Genomic DNA, 16,061 nt, shown 5'->3' on the forward strand with positions numbered 1-16,061 from the left:
GAGCCTCCTTATTGCTCCATGTCCATATACCATACCTGGCTTATGCCTGAGAAATGTATAGAGCTCTTCTAGAGAGCAGCAGTCCTAGAAGTCTATATTTTTAGAGTGCTTGATACAACAGGATCTGGATCCATTTCTAAGACTCCTTGCAAAAACGCAAGTAATAAATACCACCACTAATAGTTGCATTACGCTTCCTTTCAGCTTATGTTTGTAAATCATCTCTGCCATCTAGTGGGCGTCGTTTTACTTGCATGTTTTCATCAAATCGGGTGTCAAGTCAAAAAATAAGCCTGAATTTTGGCTCATCAGGAATACAGTTCAAACCTGGAGAGGAGTTAAGGGGCACTATCACCACCCAAGAAGCTCCAAGCAAACCACAGCACCTCCTAGGCCACCCCTCTGCCACAGCACTCTCCTCTGGAACGCCGATGTAACAGGAGCTGTGGTGACAAAAAGTCTCTTGTACAACTGGTGTTTCTTAGCTCAGGACATTAAGCCCTAGAGGATGAGAAGCCAGCTATCAGCATTGTAATAGCAAACAGCCATAGTGAAAGGGGATGCAATGCAGCCTGCATGCCTGCTGTCAGTATTTATTACTGAGGTATGAAAATGTCATATGTGTACACTCAATGCCTTTTCTTAATAGGTATCATGAAACCATAGGATCATAAAGTGATTTGGGTTGGATGGGACCTTAAAGATCATCTTGTTCCAACCCCCAGCCATGGGCAGGGACACCTCTCACCAGACCAGGTTGCCCAAAGCCCCATCCAGCCTGGCCTTGAACACCTCCAGGGATAGGATATCCACAGCTTCTCTGAGCAGCCTGTTCCAGGGCCTCACTGCCCTCATAGTGGATAATTTCTTCCTAATGCCTTATCTAAACCTATCTTCTTTTAGTTTAAAGCCATCACCCCTGACCTATCACTGCACTCCCTGACAAAGAGTCCCTCCCCAGCTTTCCTGTAGCCCCTTTTGGGTACTGGCAGGCCGCTGTAAGGTCTCCCCAGAGCCTTCTCTTTTCCAGGCTGAACAACCCCAACTCCCTCAGCCTGACTTCATGGGACAGGTGCTCCAGCCCCTTGATCATCCTTGTGGCCCTCCTCTGGACTCATTCTCATACGTCCATGTCCTTCTTGTGCTGGGGGCCCCAGAGCTGAATGCAGGGCTCCAGGTAGGGTCTCACGAGAGCAGAGCAGAGGGGGAGAATCACCTCCCTCGACCTGCTGGTCACACTACATTTAATGCAGTTGGCTTTCTAGGCTGCAAGCGCACATTGCCAGCTCACAATGCGTTTATCATCAACCAACATCCCCAGGTCCTTTTCCTCAGCATGGTGCCTCAGCACAGTTTCCAGGAGGATCTGCTCCATGATCTTGCCGAGTACAGAGGTGAGACTGACTGGCCTGTAGATCCCCGTGTCTTCCTTTTTTTCCCCTGTTTAAAAATGGGGGTTATGTTACCCCTCTTCCAGTCAGTGGGAACTTCAACAGATTGCCACAACCTATCACTTATGATGGATAGTGGCTTAGCAACCACATCCACCAGTTCCTTCGGGGCCCACAGATGTATCTCATCAGGTGCCATGGACTTGTGCACTTTTAGATTCCTTAAACATCCTTGTGCTAAGATATATGCTCTTAACAGTAATGCCACTACTGACCAAACTGTCTCCATGTCAGCTAACGGACCATCAGAGAAGGAGAATCCATCTACAAAGAAAACAGATCTAGAAGATAATCATCAAATGACCTATCTAACACCTGTTTAAGGCTCTTTCGGAAAGGGTGGCTAATTTCAATGAAGATGTTATTTGTTGCAGAGAATTAATTTGGGGAAGAGTGTAAGTATTCATTCGTGTTAAGTATTTCAGATATTTAAATTTCAGAGAGCTGCAATAATTTTTAGCATGCAGATTGGGAAGGTCTGTCTTGATCAGGGATAGCATAGATATGAAGCATATTAAACCTATTGCATTGCCATGCATACAAGAGAGAATCTGCGGCTCAGAAAGAAAAGAAGCAAGGAAACTTTTCCTGAGGAGGATGATAACAGCCAAGTCCTTGACACCTATGAACAAATGCCTTATCGTTCACTGACAGAACGAGGAAACCCTGTTTAATCCCCTATGCAAGTGGTATCCAATAACAAACAAATGCCTCAACAAGCCAGGAAGAGGTTGATTTTAGTATCTGCTACCTAAAAGGAGTCTAGAGCTATCAGTGATTTCTAAAATGCCACTGTTTTCATTGCATGTTTATAGGCTGGTGCTGGGAAATAATTTGGATGTAAATGTTGTTACATGACAAGATGTGTAAAAACTTTCAGTGACCTACAGAAACAGAAGAGCACTCCTTTTCTGTAAGGGTGTATTAAAAACTGAACGCATGCTATGGGAAGCAATATACATCTCCTTTTTTGTACTAAGTGAAGCACTACTGCCACACAATGTCAGTTCAGAGGCAGGCAGAATGTATCCAAACCTGAGCACAGGAATTGTGTGCTGCCATAACCAGGGACAGCAAATCAGGCTTTTGATAGCAGAGATGATCATTGCAGCATTACATGGGATTTAACATACAAAAGATTTGCAAGTGCTTGAATTAGGGCAGAAAGGGCAATAGAAGATAAGATGTAGACAAATGTATGGATTGTGAATAAAAATAATAAAACTAGAGAACAACTTCTATACATTTATGTATCCTACAAGTTTCCAAACTCTGATGAAGTTTTCATTTTCACATGTTCAAATATCTTATGTGTACCTATATATGTAACAACATATCATTTAAAACACAAGTGAAAACAGACCTTTCTTGTAATATTAAATGAAATACATCATAAATTAATTTAATACTCTTTACACAATAAATGTATATATATATATAAATATATATAGGAAGGGAAACAATTAAAGCCTAGTGGGGGAGTGATGCTTGCTAATTAAAAAAAAAATATCTTGGATTTAATCTGCATTTTCTGCAGATAATCTACTAATCTACTGGAGCAAAGTAAATGTATTAAAATGTAGAAGTTGAGCTTGCATGCAAAATGGGAGATTAAAAAAAACTTTCTCAAAACTTGGAACCAGAAGTTCCAGTAGTTGGAGAAGTGTTCTTTAGTTTTATTGTCATTTGACATACGATTTCATTATTTTTGGATGAATATTAATGAAAATAATTCAAAATTTTGAGTAGATTTAGCAGTAGAACACTGATATTTACAATCTTCATTCATACCATTAGTGATATGCAGTGTGATTGTGTGATCAAAGAGAAATGATTACCAGCTAATTTGCAACAGCAGTGACTCACTGAGAGTTTTGCGCAATTTGTAGATAGAAATTGTTTACTTAATACAGAGTAAGTAATAAACTTAAGAATAATGCATATTGCTTATGGATGCTATATAGATGGTTGATACGGAATCTGTTATTTGTTGACTTCTGCATTATTCACTTGGCTGTAATGACACTGGTGATGGATTGAACTTCTTTTACTTACGATGACAGAATACAGTTAGAATCATCAGGATAATCCACGCAGAGTAAGAACAGTACAGGGCTGTGAAAAGATTGTTTTATTTGTATCTTTCAGACAGAACACTAAAGAAAACAAATGAAGAAATGAAACAAACACAAAAGTATTATCATGTCTAAAGCTTCCCTTCACTGACACCCTCTGAATAACTAGAACTGTGAATACAATTGTTAATTAGTAATTCTGCAGACATTCAACACTTCTGCAGCTATTGCTTAGATTTTCGGTACACATTTTACTATGAATTGGTACACAAGGCCATCTTCTGTGTCTAACACTGGGTAAGTATAATGTTCCCCTTAATTATACAACTATACAATAAGATGCAGTGTTTTGCTTAATTTGTTGCTGGAAAATGGTAAGTCTGTAGTACTTAGACATTTGTACTTAGGTCTAGTACTTAGACATAGGAAGCTAAGCAATAATTTAAAATAGATCAGTCACTTCTGCAGATACACTGCATTTATGAAGGATTTTCACTTACTTGTAATTGTCAGTGCAGGTGACATCATAACCAAGGGTTTTCAGTCGGTCTTCTAATATCTTTACTGTATTTTTTCCACAGGAATCTCTGTGAGAAAATATTGTAATATTATTGCATGCCTCTCATCATGTAACTGCCTTTCACTGGACTTGATGGAATTAGTAATGTAAATCCCCATTACTTTGTCTCTTCTATACTCCTTAACACACACAGAAAACTGATGCACATTGCTATTTATAATGCTTCATTTGCTTATAGATATTTAACATTTTATATTCAGTTTGCAGAGACTGGAGATTGGTTTCAGATTCTATAGCATTTCCAGATTCCATTAACCAATACTCCCACGTTTCTGAGATTTCACTACAGAAACAAGAAAAGATATATAAGTTTGAAAAATAATAAAAAAGACTTTCATTTTTAATGTTCTTTGGCAGGTGTTTAGCAGGTGATGGAGTTGATGTTGTCTTTACAGAATAAGCTGGTTATAACAAATTAGAATTATGTTGCTAGAAGCTTGTCCTCTTTCTTGAATATAAATACTAAAACAGGAGACAGAAAAAAAAAACAACCATAAACAAACAGAAATAATCCTAAATGCTGCTTCTATATCTAGCATTGCTTTTTTTTTTTTTTTTTTTTTTTTTTTTTTTAATTTGGTCCAATTAGTAAAGAAAGCTTGGAATAGTACAGAAGATACTGAGACCTCTAAAATGTGAACCAATGTCAAGTATTAAGGTTTGTCACCTACCCATTGGTTAGTAAATACTCATTACTAAAGAAATCTTATGTGGATCAACAAAATCACTGTGAAAAGCAATTAATAAGATACACAAATACACCTCTGCATCCAGACAAGGACAAACATAAATTCCATAGCACTACAGTAAAATATGTGGTCTGGATTGGCCATGCCAAAATGTTATGAGAAGCAAAAGGAGATAGGAAAGAGAACAGAAGAAATGTAAAAGGGAAACAAGATGTATGTATGCAACTACAAGTTGTGAGATGCAAGAAGAGCAACTTCACATGAGGCTGCTGGTATATCCAGATGACACCAGGGACTTAGTGGTGGATAAGGTGACATCTGAGGCTGTTTTTCTCGTTCTCTTCAGCCAGGGCAGCTTTAAAGCTGACAAAGAGCCACCATATGTTATATTAAATTGCAGGGACAGTTCAGATTGGAGTAAAACTTACTGCCTCTACTCTACCCTCAATTCATCTGTGAAGGATGACCTCTTCTCTCACTTATGGAGAAACAGCAGGACCAAGAACTTTCCCTATATATGCTTAGGGACCATTGCAAAAGTTATAATAAATAGATAACTATATTTTTACCATTAATAAGTCCCAAAACAGGCCTAATTTCTGCCCTCATGACTTTATTTTGTTAACTTCATAGCCCTTTTTCCACCATGTTTCTTTTGAAAATCTCTTGGTCTTTGGCTATTTACCAACAGACTGTTCTGCTTGGGCTTCTTTTTTTCTTCTTTATTGGTATATTTTTAAAAATAAAATTAGAAGCAGACTGAGACCTGTTAAAGCCTACTGCATTGATTTTAAGTATTGAGACAAGACGAGCCCTGTTGTGGTATTTCCTAACTTCCAGAACAGTTGAGATAGATGAAAATGAAAACAATGTTTTGGCAAGGCAAAAGAACTATTTCACATCGGCACTTATTTTCAAAGTCAGTTTCACTCTCATGCAAAACTGCATGTGCTATATCATCACTTAAGGTTTGAGATCCACACACACATACCTCAAACAAACTGAGTGGACTCCAGAACTAATACTACAATTTATTTTTATTTTCTCTAATTCTCCTATTTATACAGTCTTTGGGAATGTCTGATTGTGCATTCTATGTTAGTGAGAACATCTAAAATATTTTCAGTTTAATTGCTATGCAATTGTAATAAAAGAGAAAACTAGGGTAAAATTTTAAAGACTGGTTGAAAAAGGAGAAGTGAATTGTTTTTAGATGATACAACTTACCTATCTGGTCCTTGAATATCATCCACAACCCAGATGACAATTTTTGAGATCTTATCTTTCTGGAGATTAGGTATTTCATAATCTGCAAAAAATCTGATTAAATATATATATATATATTAGAACTATACAAAACAGGAAAAAAAAATCCCTTTGCAGTCAAATCTCTTTTGCAATCAAGCCGCTGATCCTGCTGTAGCATATGAGCTTCCTTGATTTTACATTTATATCTTCTGATTACAATCAGACTCAACACAGAGCTGAAAAAATCTGGTTCACATTCTGAATGTCCACAAAGTCAAACATTTAATCAGAAGTTTCATTTTTATATTCTTATTCTCAGAGGGTCTCAGCTGATTAAAGTTGTAACTTAAAGGTGAACCAGAGTGAACCGAACTTTAAAGTGCAAAACCAAAACAAAAAGCATTTGATACTTAGTCAGAAAAGATCATTGGTGTAGTTAATGCTTTTAGAGACAATAGATTCTGTCTTAAATAAAATGTAACAACAGCCATGAGACAAATATATTTTTAGACATGAAATCACAGCAATAATAACAAAGTATTTGGTCTAGGAATACAAAACACTATAAGGTAGAAACTTCTAGTGTCTCCCTGGCAGGAAGAATCTTCCACTTTATTGCCTTATGTAATAAAATGGCAACTAAATTTTCTGACATCAAACGGAAGATGCCAAGTCCAAGGGATTATTTATGTGTCTTCACTGCATGTTTGGTGCAAGGCTGAGCCTAGGTGTGTGCTCTAATTTGCCTGCCATGTTAGCCTGTTAATTTAAACTTCCAGAGAAGTGGAAGGTGGTTACAAGAGTTGCCATCCCTGGTCACATCCACGTATGGCTTTGGCTAACCAGAGGTCTGTAGCAGCAACGGTAGGCTTGTCCGTCCAAGGTGTTCAAGCCTGTCTAAAATACATCGGGAAAATATACCCCCCTCCCCCCCGAAAAAAGTTTCCAGTTATTTTTTTAACTGTTTTGCTCATCCATGCATATGTGATTGACAGAAAAAAATGCATCTAATGAAGTGAGAAACACATCTTAATTTAAAATGGTTACAGGTCACTTAATGGTGACCTAAAATGATTTAAGTGTACAAACTAATGCAGCATGAGCTTTGGAAGTGCCTTTGAAATAACTGATTGCAAATAGCCCAGAGTGATATTTAGCAAGACAGGCTGATTTATTTATTTATTTTTTTTTCCAAATTACCACCTGCTATTAATTATTCAACTTTAAACCTCTTTCAAAAAACATCTCTTAAAGAAATTCAGTCATAAACGGGCCAGATAATACATAGCAAAGAAAACAGATGGAGTAACTGGCTGTGTTTGTTACTTTTTTTCTTGGCAGGCTGTGTTTCAGTGGTGGAGATTTCACTGGTCAGAATACCATCAGACAGGTAACTCAGGGAACTGATAGGAAGAATTAATTCACATGTTAAGAGATTTCTGAAATAAGGACAGCATCTATAATGGAATCTGGGCATTGTCCTGCTGCCAGCTAATATCATCTGCAGAAGATTCAGTTAGAGCTGACCACCTGACCAACCCAAGGAGACCATACAAGTCTTGAAAGCTGTATGCAGAGGTGGTCCCTTTGGGGGAATGGGATAAGTAGAGAGTAGGTGTTCTGGAGCAGATAGTAGCTTTTAGGAACTTCTTGTTTCTCTCCTACCTGGAAATATGATTAACTTTGCAATGAAGGGAAGTGGTGGAGTCACCGTCCCTGTGGGTGTTTAAGAAAAGGTTGAACCTGGTGCTTAGGGACATGGTTTAGTGGGTGACACTGGTGGTAGGGGGATGGTTGGACCAGATGATCTTGAAGGTCTCTTCCAACCTTAATGATTCTATGATTCACTGAGTAAACAGGAGTAGGATATGTTCTGTGCTTTAAGGTATTTTTTGATCAGCCTTGTACAGAATGGCTGCTGAGGTAAGGAAAGATGTATATTTCACCAAAGACAGGCAGCCATTACATCCATATAATTGGTAAAAGTTCCTAGGGACTTTACAATAGATCTTAAATACAAGCTTAGATGAACTTCTGCATAATGATAAACCTGTAAATCAGGTAAAATACATCAATTCCTAATATAAAAAGGGAATAAGAAGAGGGAGTTAATGTTTTCCATCATCCTTCTTATTTTTTCTTTCTTCAAACATAAGGAATCTCAAACTACCTTCTCTCTCAGTCATGGACCAAGCACTTTCCCTATAGAACTCAGCAAGTTTGCTCCTAGCCCTGACAATGGCTACGCTCCCTATAACAATGTCCTCTCCTAGAAGATGTCCCTAAATAAAAAATTTGTAATGCTCATTTTTCTGAAGACACGCAGAGGCTATAATTTTGCTGCAGTAAGTTGTCTGACTTGATTGTGGCTTTCAAAGAGAATTTATCCTACTTGCCATACCAGCTTGTAAAATGCAAGAGGATTGCTTTCATCCACTTCATAGGAATCTACAGCTGGGGACAATTAACAGTTGTCCCCACAACTTAACAGACTTCCAATCATTGTTGCAGCAGAAGACTCAGATAACTGGTTGACCTTTCTTTGCATGCATCAGACCTTGAATACATTGTTTTGGGTTCACACACAGTTTTCTTACCCTTTGACTGGATAAGCTCCTCCTTCTGCAGAACCATTCAACAGGACATGTATCACCCCAGAACTGTGCTGTGCATACTGCAATACATAACCATTTTTTTCAGAACTCATCTACTGATTGGTTATATGTCTTGGTATTGTCTTGCAAGCAAGTAATGACCAAGTAGAGCATTTTACCAAGGAAAATACTCAAATTGTGAATATAATATCAAACTAGCATCCTAGCCTGCTCACTTCAGTAGAGAAGACAAGAACTAAACAGCCAATGCATTAATGCAATGTATCTTCTCAAACTATTTTCTCAAACCTATAAACAACTTCTTCAGTATAAGAATAAAGCATTTTGCCACTCTTTGTTGGGTTTAATCTATGAAAAATGGGTTTCCTTCAAAGCTGTCACATGTCACTTCAGACCTGTATGCCTTAGACATTTAGCATGCTTACTGTGTTTAGTATATGCTTAATACACATTAGGACAGCTAACACTGAATGTGAACACATTAGCTAGATAAAATGAAAGAGCTGGGTTCCTCTTGCTCAATTATACCCAGCCTAGAAAAGCTTATTTTTACCAGAGGAAATAACCTAGACCTACTATAACTTTAAATCTTTTTTGATCCAGCACTGTTTTCTTGAACTTCCCAGGACATACTCACTAATGCACAAAGTGAGCATTAATGCACTATTTACAGTGATCGAAGCCATCCTCCAGAAAGAATCCACTGTGTTGTTTTCACATTCTTCCATGGTAGGGCAAGATTCATAGTCCAGTCCTGTAGGAAGGCATGTGACATGTACTGTTAAAGAAATGATAATGACCATAAAAAGTGACCTTAGAAAGTAATTATTGATAGTCCTGCATTACTCACTGAACATACACGATGGTCTGACATAACACAGGAAGCTGACAATAATATTTTTTCTAGCATTTTCCATCCTTTGCAGTTTACACAAACTATGACTCAATAATTTGGTTAAAGTGACTAACTCCATGCCTGGGATGCAATGAGCTCCACCAAAGGACCAACGTTTATGTCCTCTGCAGCACTGCTTAGATTTATCTGTGTTAAATACTCATACCAAAAAAGGCAAGAATGAGACAGTGAAGCTACTCTGATTTTTCATGGGGTAAAATTACCTCCTTCAAAACACAGCAGTCAGTCTCCATTACGGTTATATGGAAAGGCGTTTAATACAATATTAATTGTCTTACCCGTGCTGTTGGTCTGCCCACACCAGATTAGAAAATCTACAACGAAGCCAAAGAGAGTATCACTCAGAGACATGTAGCGACGAGCTCCGCTAGTAAAGCTCTTGACTAGCAGCTGATTATTTTCCCAGAAGAGAGACTAAATAACAAAGGAAAACAAAATACAGAAGAAATGAACCATCACTTAGGTGTGGAAACAATGAGATTACACTGCTGAAAGCATTTTAAAACACATTTTAGTATTTCTTTCAAAATCAAGCTAATAATTATAAATGCTATTTCTCTCTTTAAAGGAATGAAGTTTGTTTTTACAGTGGTGTAAGTTCTGATCATCAGAGGCTTCAGGGACATTCTCACCATGCTGAGAATGGAAATAGACGCATATAAAATATAATCAGGCCTAGCTTTGACCTCCTCCCCAGACCTTTAGGAAAATGAAGAAAAGGAGGAAACATTCATAATCCAGATATATCTTAGAGAATTCTCTCATATTACTATGCTGAATTATGATGTGAAAAAAATCAATGTCTACCTGCTATTCTTGTGTTTGCAAAATGAGCTCATGAATGAAGTTATGTTGACAGGAGCATTTGTTAGTTTAGCTCGTATCACTTAGAGATAAGGAATAATTGTGTGTGCAGAAAAAACTGCTTTGAAATACAATCTTTTGGAGAAGGCTAAAGCACACGTTTAGATGGGATATGATGGCACTGTATCTCAGTTCTGGTTATGCTAGTTTTAATATGCTCAACATGTCAAAGTTTAACATTCAGTGCCCTGAGACCTGGTGTGTGAGGAGTGGGAGGAGAAGGAAGCAGCCAGAAGAGCACCTAAATTGAGGAAAAGTAGCTGTGCAAGTTCAGGGACTGCAACAGAGCTCCTGGCACGGCAGAAAAAACAGGGGACCTTTGTAGCATGAGAAGGAAATAACACTGGTAAGAAAGGCACACAAATGCCAAGTTTTCACTGCAAAATGAGTGAGGATGAAGAAATGCTAACATGCAGACACAGCCAATGCACACAAAGGTGGAGCTGCTGGTACAGCAGAAGGAAGAGACAAAAACCATCCAGAACCTCTGGGGACAGCACTGACACGGGAGTAGGGTCTCCTGCACAAAGGCAGGGAGTTGTAAAGTACTACAGAGGGATACAAAGATTGCTGCATAGCCTACTGCGTAAAATAAACAGAGAAACATAATGAAGAGTGCCATCCAGCTTGAGCTTAGTTTGCAAACTACAGATGGGTCAAAATAATGAATCCTCATTCAGCCACAGAATGACTTGTGCTCCATTTTGAACTATGTGATGGAGGATCTGCTGGATGTCACAGAACTGTTAACATTAATAATCATTACCTTGCTAGCTGGAATTGTGTGAAATGCCAGTTTGATAAATAATTCATAGTCCTTAGGTACAACGTTGCAAGGATCCTTGTTAACAAAAGCATTTCTGAAAGCTTCCCATAACTCTGAGCAATTCTTCTCACTGCAATCATTGAAACAAACAAATAGCAGAACTGTTTTTTTTTTGTTTTTTTTTTTTTTTCAAAGCACAGCAAGAAAGTTATTTGTTGCCAATCTCAATCCCCAGATGAAAACCTTCACAAGGCTAAGATAGAAAATTCACAGCTCAGGAAGAGCCTGCATCTCTTTTCTTTTCCCTATTTCTTACAGCAGCACATATCCAAAGAGATTAGGAAGAAGTAAAATGCAAGGAAAATACTACGATTTACAGTGTGGGATCAGAGTTATATGCAATTCCTAAAAAATCTTATATGGTATTCATAGTGAGGTCTGATATACAGCACAGTAGAAATGCAGCATTCTTAGAAATTCTGGGGACTTGAAAAGCCATTTCAATTAAAACATAGCTGAACATGCAAAGCTACAGGAATGTAAATTTAACTCTTCAAGGCAGGAAATACCAAAAAGTTTTGATGGCAGAATAATGGTTTTGATGAAGAAACACCTTCAGTGTAAGCAGGCCCTAGAATTACGGAGCTGAAACTTGCTGGAGTGAGTACAGTGGCTGTATGGGACAAGTACTGTCACTGTGTAGGAGCTGCAAGAATACTGTAAGGATTCAACAGTTAAACTGCTTGTCGAGAGGTGGTGTGAAATGAGATGCTAGGCTGTGCACTTAGTTCTCTTCTGCCACTTCTGCCTTGGGGACAGTCATCTGCAGAAGGACAGGACTGGCCACCTAAGGATGGAAGTGTCCTAAATCTCTGGATTGGCAGGAGCTCATCTGTGAAAGCTCTGAGCCTGCCTGGAGGAATTAAAAAGTGAGCTGCTACTTTCATCACTTTCCCACTGTGCCTTCCCCACTTACACTGTGACAATGTCTATGCTGGGAACACTCTGCAGAACACAATAATGTGTTTTATTTGCATAAAGCATTCCTTGTGTGAGTGGTTGTAATTGCAAAGCTGCAGCTTGAACAGGTTATAGTAGTTCCTATAAGTAAACTAAACCTTGCAATTAGCATTTTGTGCACTGAATGTCATCCATACACAGCAGGGTTTCTGCTGGCACTTCTCCTCACGAGATTCTTTAAGCAGCTGTTTTGCGATGCTGCATGTCCCAGATTATTTAAAGCTAGAGGACCCCTAATGATGAGCTAAACAGCTCCCATGCAGGAAAGAAACCATTGAACTGCTCACAGTAATCTCTGCTCATGCTTCTGACACCTAGTTAAAAAACAGCTTTCCGGCAACTATTTACAAAACAACTTATCTTAAGCAAATAAGGGATCTTGATCTGAAAATATTCAGTGATGCAATATGACCCTTGATCACTGGTTCCAATATTTAAATAGTCTCGATAACAATATTTGCACCCGATTTCTAATTTCAAGCTCTTAAACTTTAGCTTCTGACAACTGTATATATTTATGTCTTGTTCTGCTAAAGAGCTGTTTACTGTAAGCACACTCTTCTTCATGTTCGTACTTGTAAATTATCATCAGCTGAAATTTTTGTTGACAGTTGAAACCAGGAGTAATTTTCTGGCTAATTCACTAGCATTTTTTTCTTCATGTCATCTCATCTCAGGTTTGAACAGCTTGTAAATCAAAAGGATCATTTCTTAGCTGGCAAAAATACTTTTTAATCTACTGAGTGGGAAAGGACTGTAGTTCAGGACAATTCCTTCCAATCTTAACAGACACTAGTGAGTTGTATTAGATTTATTTCATAGTAGTCAGTTATTTTACCCAAAAAACTTTCATTATATACTACCTGTTAAAAATATAGAAGAAATGCATGATAGGAACAGCTGTGTTTGTGTAATATAGCATAGTTCTATTAAAAAACTTCAAATATGATTTTAATTCAAGTCCCTCACTTTTGTAAAATACCTCTCTTGCAATTTAGGATGTTCTGTTTTAATGTAAGGTTTTCCTTATTTTTATATAAACATTTTTATGTTTTAATGTTACTGCAGTGTAAAGAGACATTTTGCCAGCTTCTTTTTTGTTAGTAAAGGTTTTTTTTTTTTTTTTTAATTATTCTATTTGTTTATAAATTCAGAAGTAAAACCTATCCAGGTGGCTATGCCTCTGTAAAAGCTACCCTGGGGGCAATTAAGAAAGAGACAGTGAACAGAAAGGATAATAAATAATTAGAATATCTGGATTGCACCTGTGCTATATGAAATTTCAATTTTGTTTAGATTACAGTATTTGCTTATAGACCTAAGGGAAAGAGAGCAAAAACACATATCATGAAATTAATTGTGCAGCAGTTCTTTTTATAAAGCCAATCTGGACCTTAACTCAGGAAAGCAATGCTAATGTTCTGCCTTGCTTTATGCTGTTCTGAGGAAGAATATTTTGATTAATGTGTTCAGACTCCTCGACTTTAGAATTACACCATGAAAATGTCACCGAAATTAGACCACAAAACTGTCATATATAAAAACTTTATTTACTATTGTGGTTACATTTTTAAAAGCTCCAAACAGTTCACGATAAAGTTAACATTTCCACAATAACCATCCTTTAAGTTGCTCATTTTAGAGTATTGTGTATTATTAGTTATGCCTTTCTTCTGATAAAAATTAAACAACATCTATTAACTGTAACGGGAACTTTACCTATCTAGAGTATACTGCAAGATAAGACTACAGATATGTAAACAACTGTTAACTGACTTAAGTTTTTGTAGTTTATATTATATTGTAGGTGTGTAGAAATGTATAGTTAAGGTTTACTGGCACCTTCCACTCTGACGTGTTTATATATTTGCCAAGTTTGAGTTGTTTAGATGAACTTGTGTTATTTGCATTAGGATGATGGATTCTTTCATGCAGAACTTGGAGCAAAATGGTTCTGATAGGGTAAGAATGTTATTAAGAGGAAACATGTCATTTTGCCTTCATTAAAGGTCATAAACCTGTTCTCATGACAAGTCCTACATCTTCCTGTTTTGCAGGAGGAACTGAGAATGGGAGCTTAGGGGAAGGTGGTGACATTTGTAATTATTATGCAACATAATCTAACTTTGTGTAAGACTACAATTCAACACTGCAGAAACACAGCCATCCCCTTTCTCCAAATACCTTCAAACCATCAGGAAAAATTTTAGTGACAGAAAAAAGGAGAGACCTCAGTGAGACTGCCCTTAGACCTTTCCTTTTTACCAAAGCCAAAACAATGTAAAGAAGAATTAAAAAGTGGTCATTTTAGCAAAGTGTGTTACCTCCATTTCTCTGCAGTTGACGTAGATGATGGAAACTACGACTATTGACAAGATGATGAACAGGTAATAACAATTCACCAGTTGATTTCTCATTGAATTCTCAAGTGGATAAACTAAACAGTTTATTTCAGTAGCACACGATAGCTATGAAGTGCAGTCCTTTCCCTCTTACTTGACCTGACCTACAACACATGCAAAGTGAAGCTGGTCTTCCCAGGAGTGTTGCCAGATTTGGTGTTTTAGAAGTAACATCCCCACAGTTTCTGAGCACCACTCTCCTCACAGAACACTGTATTACCAGGGTGAAAATGTGCAATAAGAAGTTGAAGCATTAAAAATCTTGCCTTATTTACACTGCTTGTTATTACAACATCCATCAAAGTTCAATTTTTGTTTCTAGAAAGCTAGAATGTTGGCTTCAATCCTTTCATGGCTAAGAATGAAACATCAGACTTTTCATTACTGATCATTTTGTACAGAACATAAAAACTAATCCAGAAACATGCCAAAACTTACCCAACAGCAGGATTCACGATTCTGATATAGTCATAACACCTTCCAATGAAAATGCTTTCCAAGTTTTTTGTCGTACCTTCACCTTTCCATTTCCTTCCTTGCACTTCTGAAAAGCTGTTCATAAACAGAATAGAGACTAGTAAGAGAGACAAGAAAAGGCTCTTCATCGTGAATTCTTGACAACGCAAGTTCTTAAAAAAATAATAATAATAAAAAAGGAGAGTTAAATGATACAAGTTCAGTGGAAAACAGGAGGCTTAACATTTAATGTCTTCAATAGTGGCGGTAGTTCTCTACACAAATGACAAAGTTGGGCAGAAGTCTGAACCTTGTCGGAGAATGTAATTTTACTGTTTCCTGGAATGAACGCAGCCACGGGATACATCACTTCCTTATTATCTAAATGTTCTCTACTTCGGACAAAAACAACTTTTAAGGTTATGATGTTGCCACCTGGTGGTAACTGGGGAGAATTAAATTATATTTCAGTATTCATGTGGTGGTTTTACTCAGGTGGGCAGCCGAGCTCCACCACAACCGCTCTCTCACTCCCCCTCCTCAAAGAGGAACAGGGTGAAAATACGATGAAAGGGGCTCAAGGGTTGAGATAAGGATGAGGAGATCGCGCAGTAATTATTGTGACGGGCAAAACAGACTCAGCATAGGGAGATAGTAAGATTTATTGCCTTTTACTAATGAGCTAGAGAAGCGAGAAACAAAGGAAAGAAACGAAAAGCACCTTCCCCCCCCTGCCCCCTCCCCCATCCACCCTCTTCCACCTCCTCCCCCCGAGTGGCGCAGGAGAATGGGGGAATGGGGGTTATGGTCAGTCTATAGCAATTCTTTGCCCCCGCTCCTTCTCGGTCACTCTCGTCCCCTGTGCTGTGGGGTCCCTCCCACGGGATGCAGTCCTTGCTGAACTGATCCGGCGTAGGCTTCCCACAGGCAGCAGCTCTTCAAGAACTGCTCCAGATATGGGTCCGTACCACGGGGTCCA

At 38.1% G+C, this 16,061-nt stretch overlaps 1 protein-coding gene across 2 annotated transcripts in view; it reads right to left on the reverse strand.

Moving 5' to 3' along the window:
* The window catches only part of LOC118166157 (ADP-ribosyl cyclase/cyclic ADP-ribose hydrolase 2-like), a 53,894-nt gene extending 38,432 nt beyond the window's left edge, over window positions 1-15,462 (reverse strand). For both annotated transcript variants that reach the window (XM_035324824.1, XM_035324823.1), the window contains exons 1-8: window positions 15,065-15,462; window positions 11,205-11,334; window positions 9,853-9,988; window positions 9,330-9,412; window positions 8,641-8,717; window positions 6,023-6,115; window positions 4,027-4,113; window positions 3,507-3,566 (exon numbers count right to left, since the gene is read on the reverse strand). In XM_035324824.1, coding sequence (XP_035180715.1) covers window positions 3,507-3,566; window positions 4,027-4,113; window positions 6,023-6,115; window positions 8,641-8,717; window positions 9,330-9,412; window positions 9,853-9,988; window positions 11,205-11,334; window positions 15,065-15,231 — 833 coding nt within the window. In that variant the 5' untranslated portion in view covers window positions 15,232-15,462. The remainder of the gene's footprint in view (window positions 1-3,506; window positions 3,567-4,026; window positions 4,114-6,022; window positions 6,116-8,640; window positions 8,718-9,329; window positions 9,413-9,852; window positions 9,989-11,204; window positions 11,335-15,064) is intronic.
* Window positions 15,463-16,061: the final 599 nt, after the last annotated feature.

Source organism: Oxyura jamaicensis, chromosome 4 (assembly GCF_011077185.1).
Source record: "Oxyura jamaicensis isolate SHBP4307 breed ruddy duck chromosome 4, BPBGC_Ojam_1.0, whole genome shotgun sequence".
NCBI lineage: Eukaryota > Metazoa > Chordata > Aves > Anseriformes > Anatidae > Oxyura > Oxyura jamaicensis.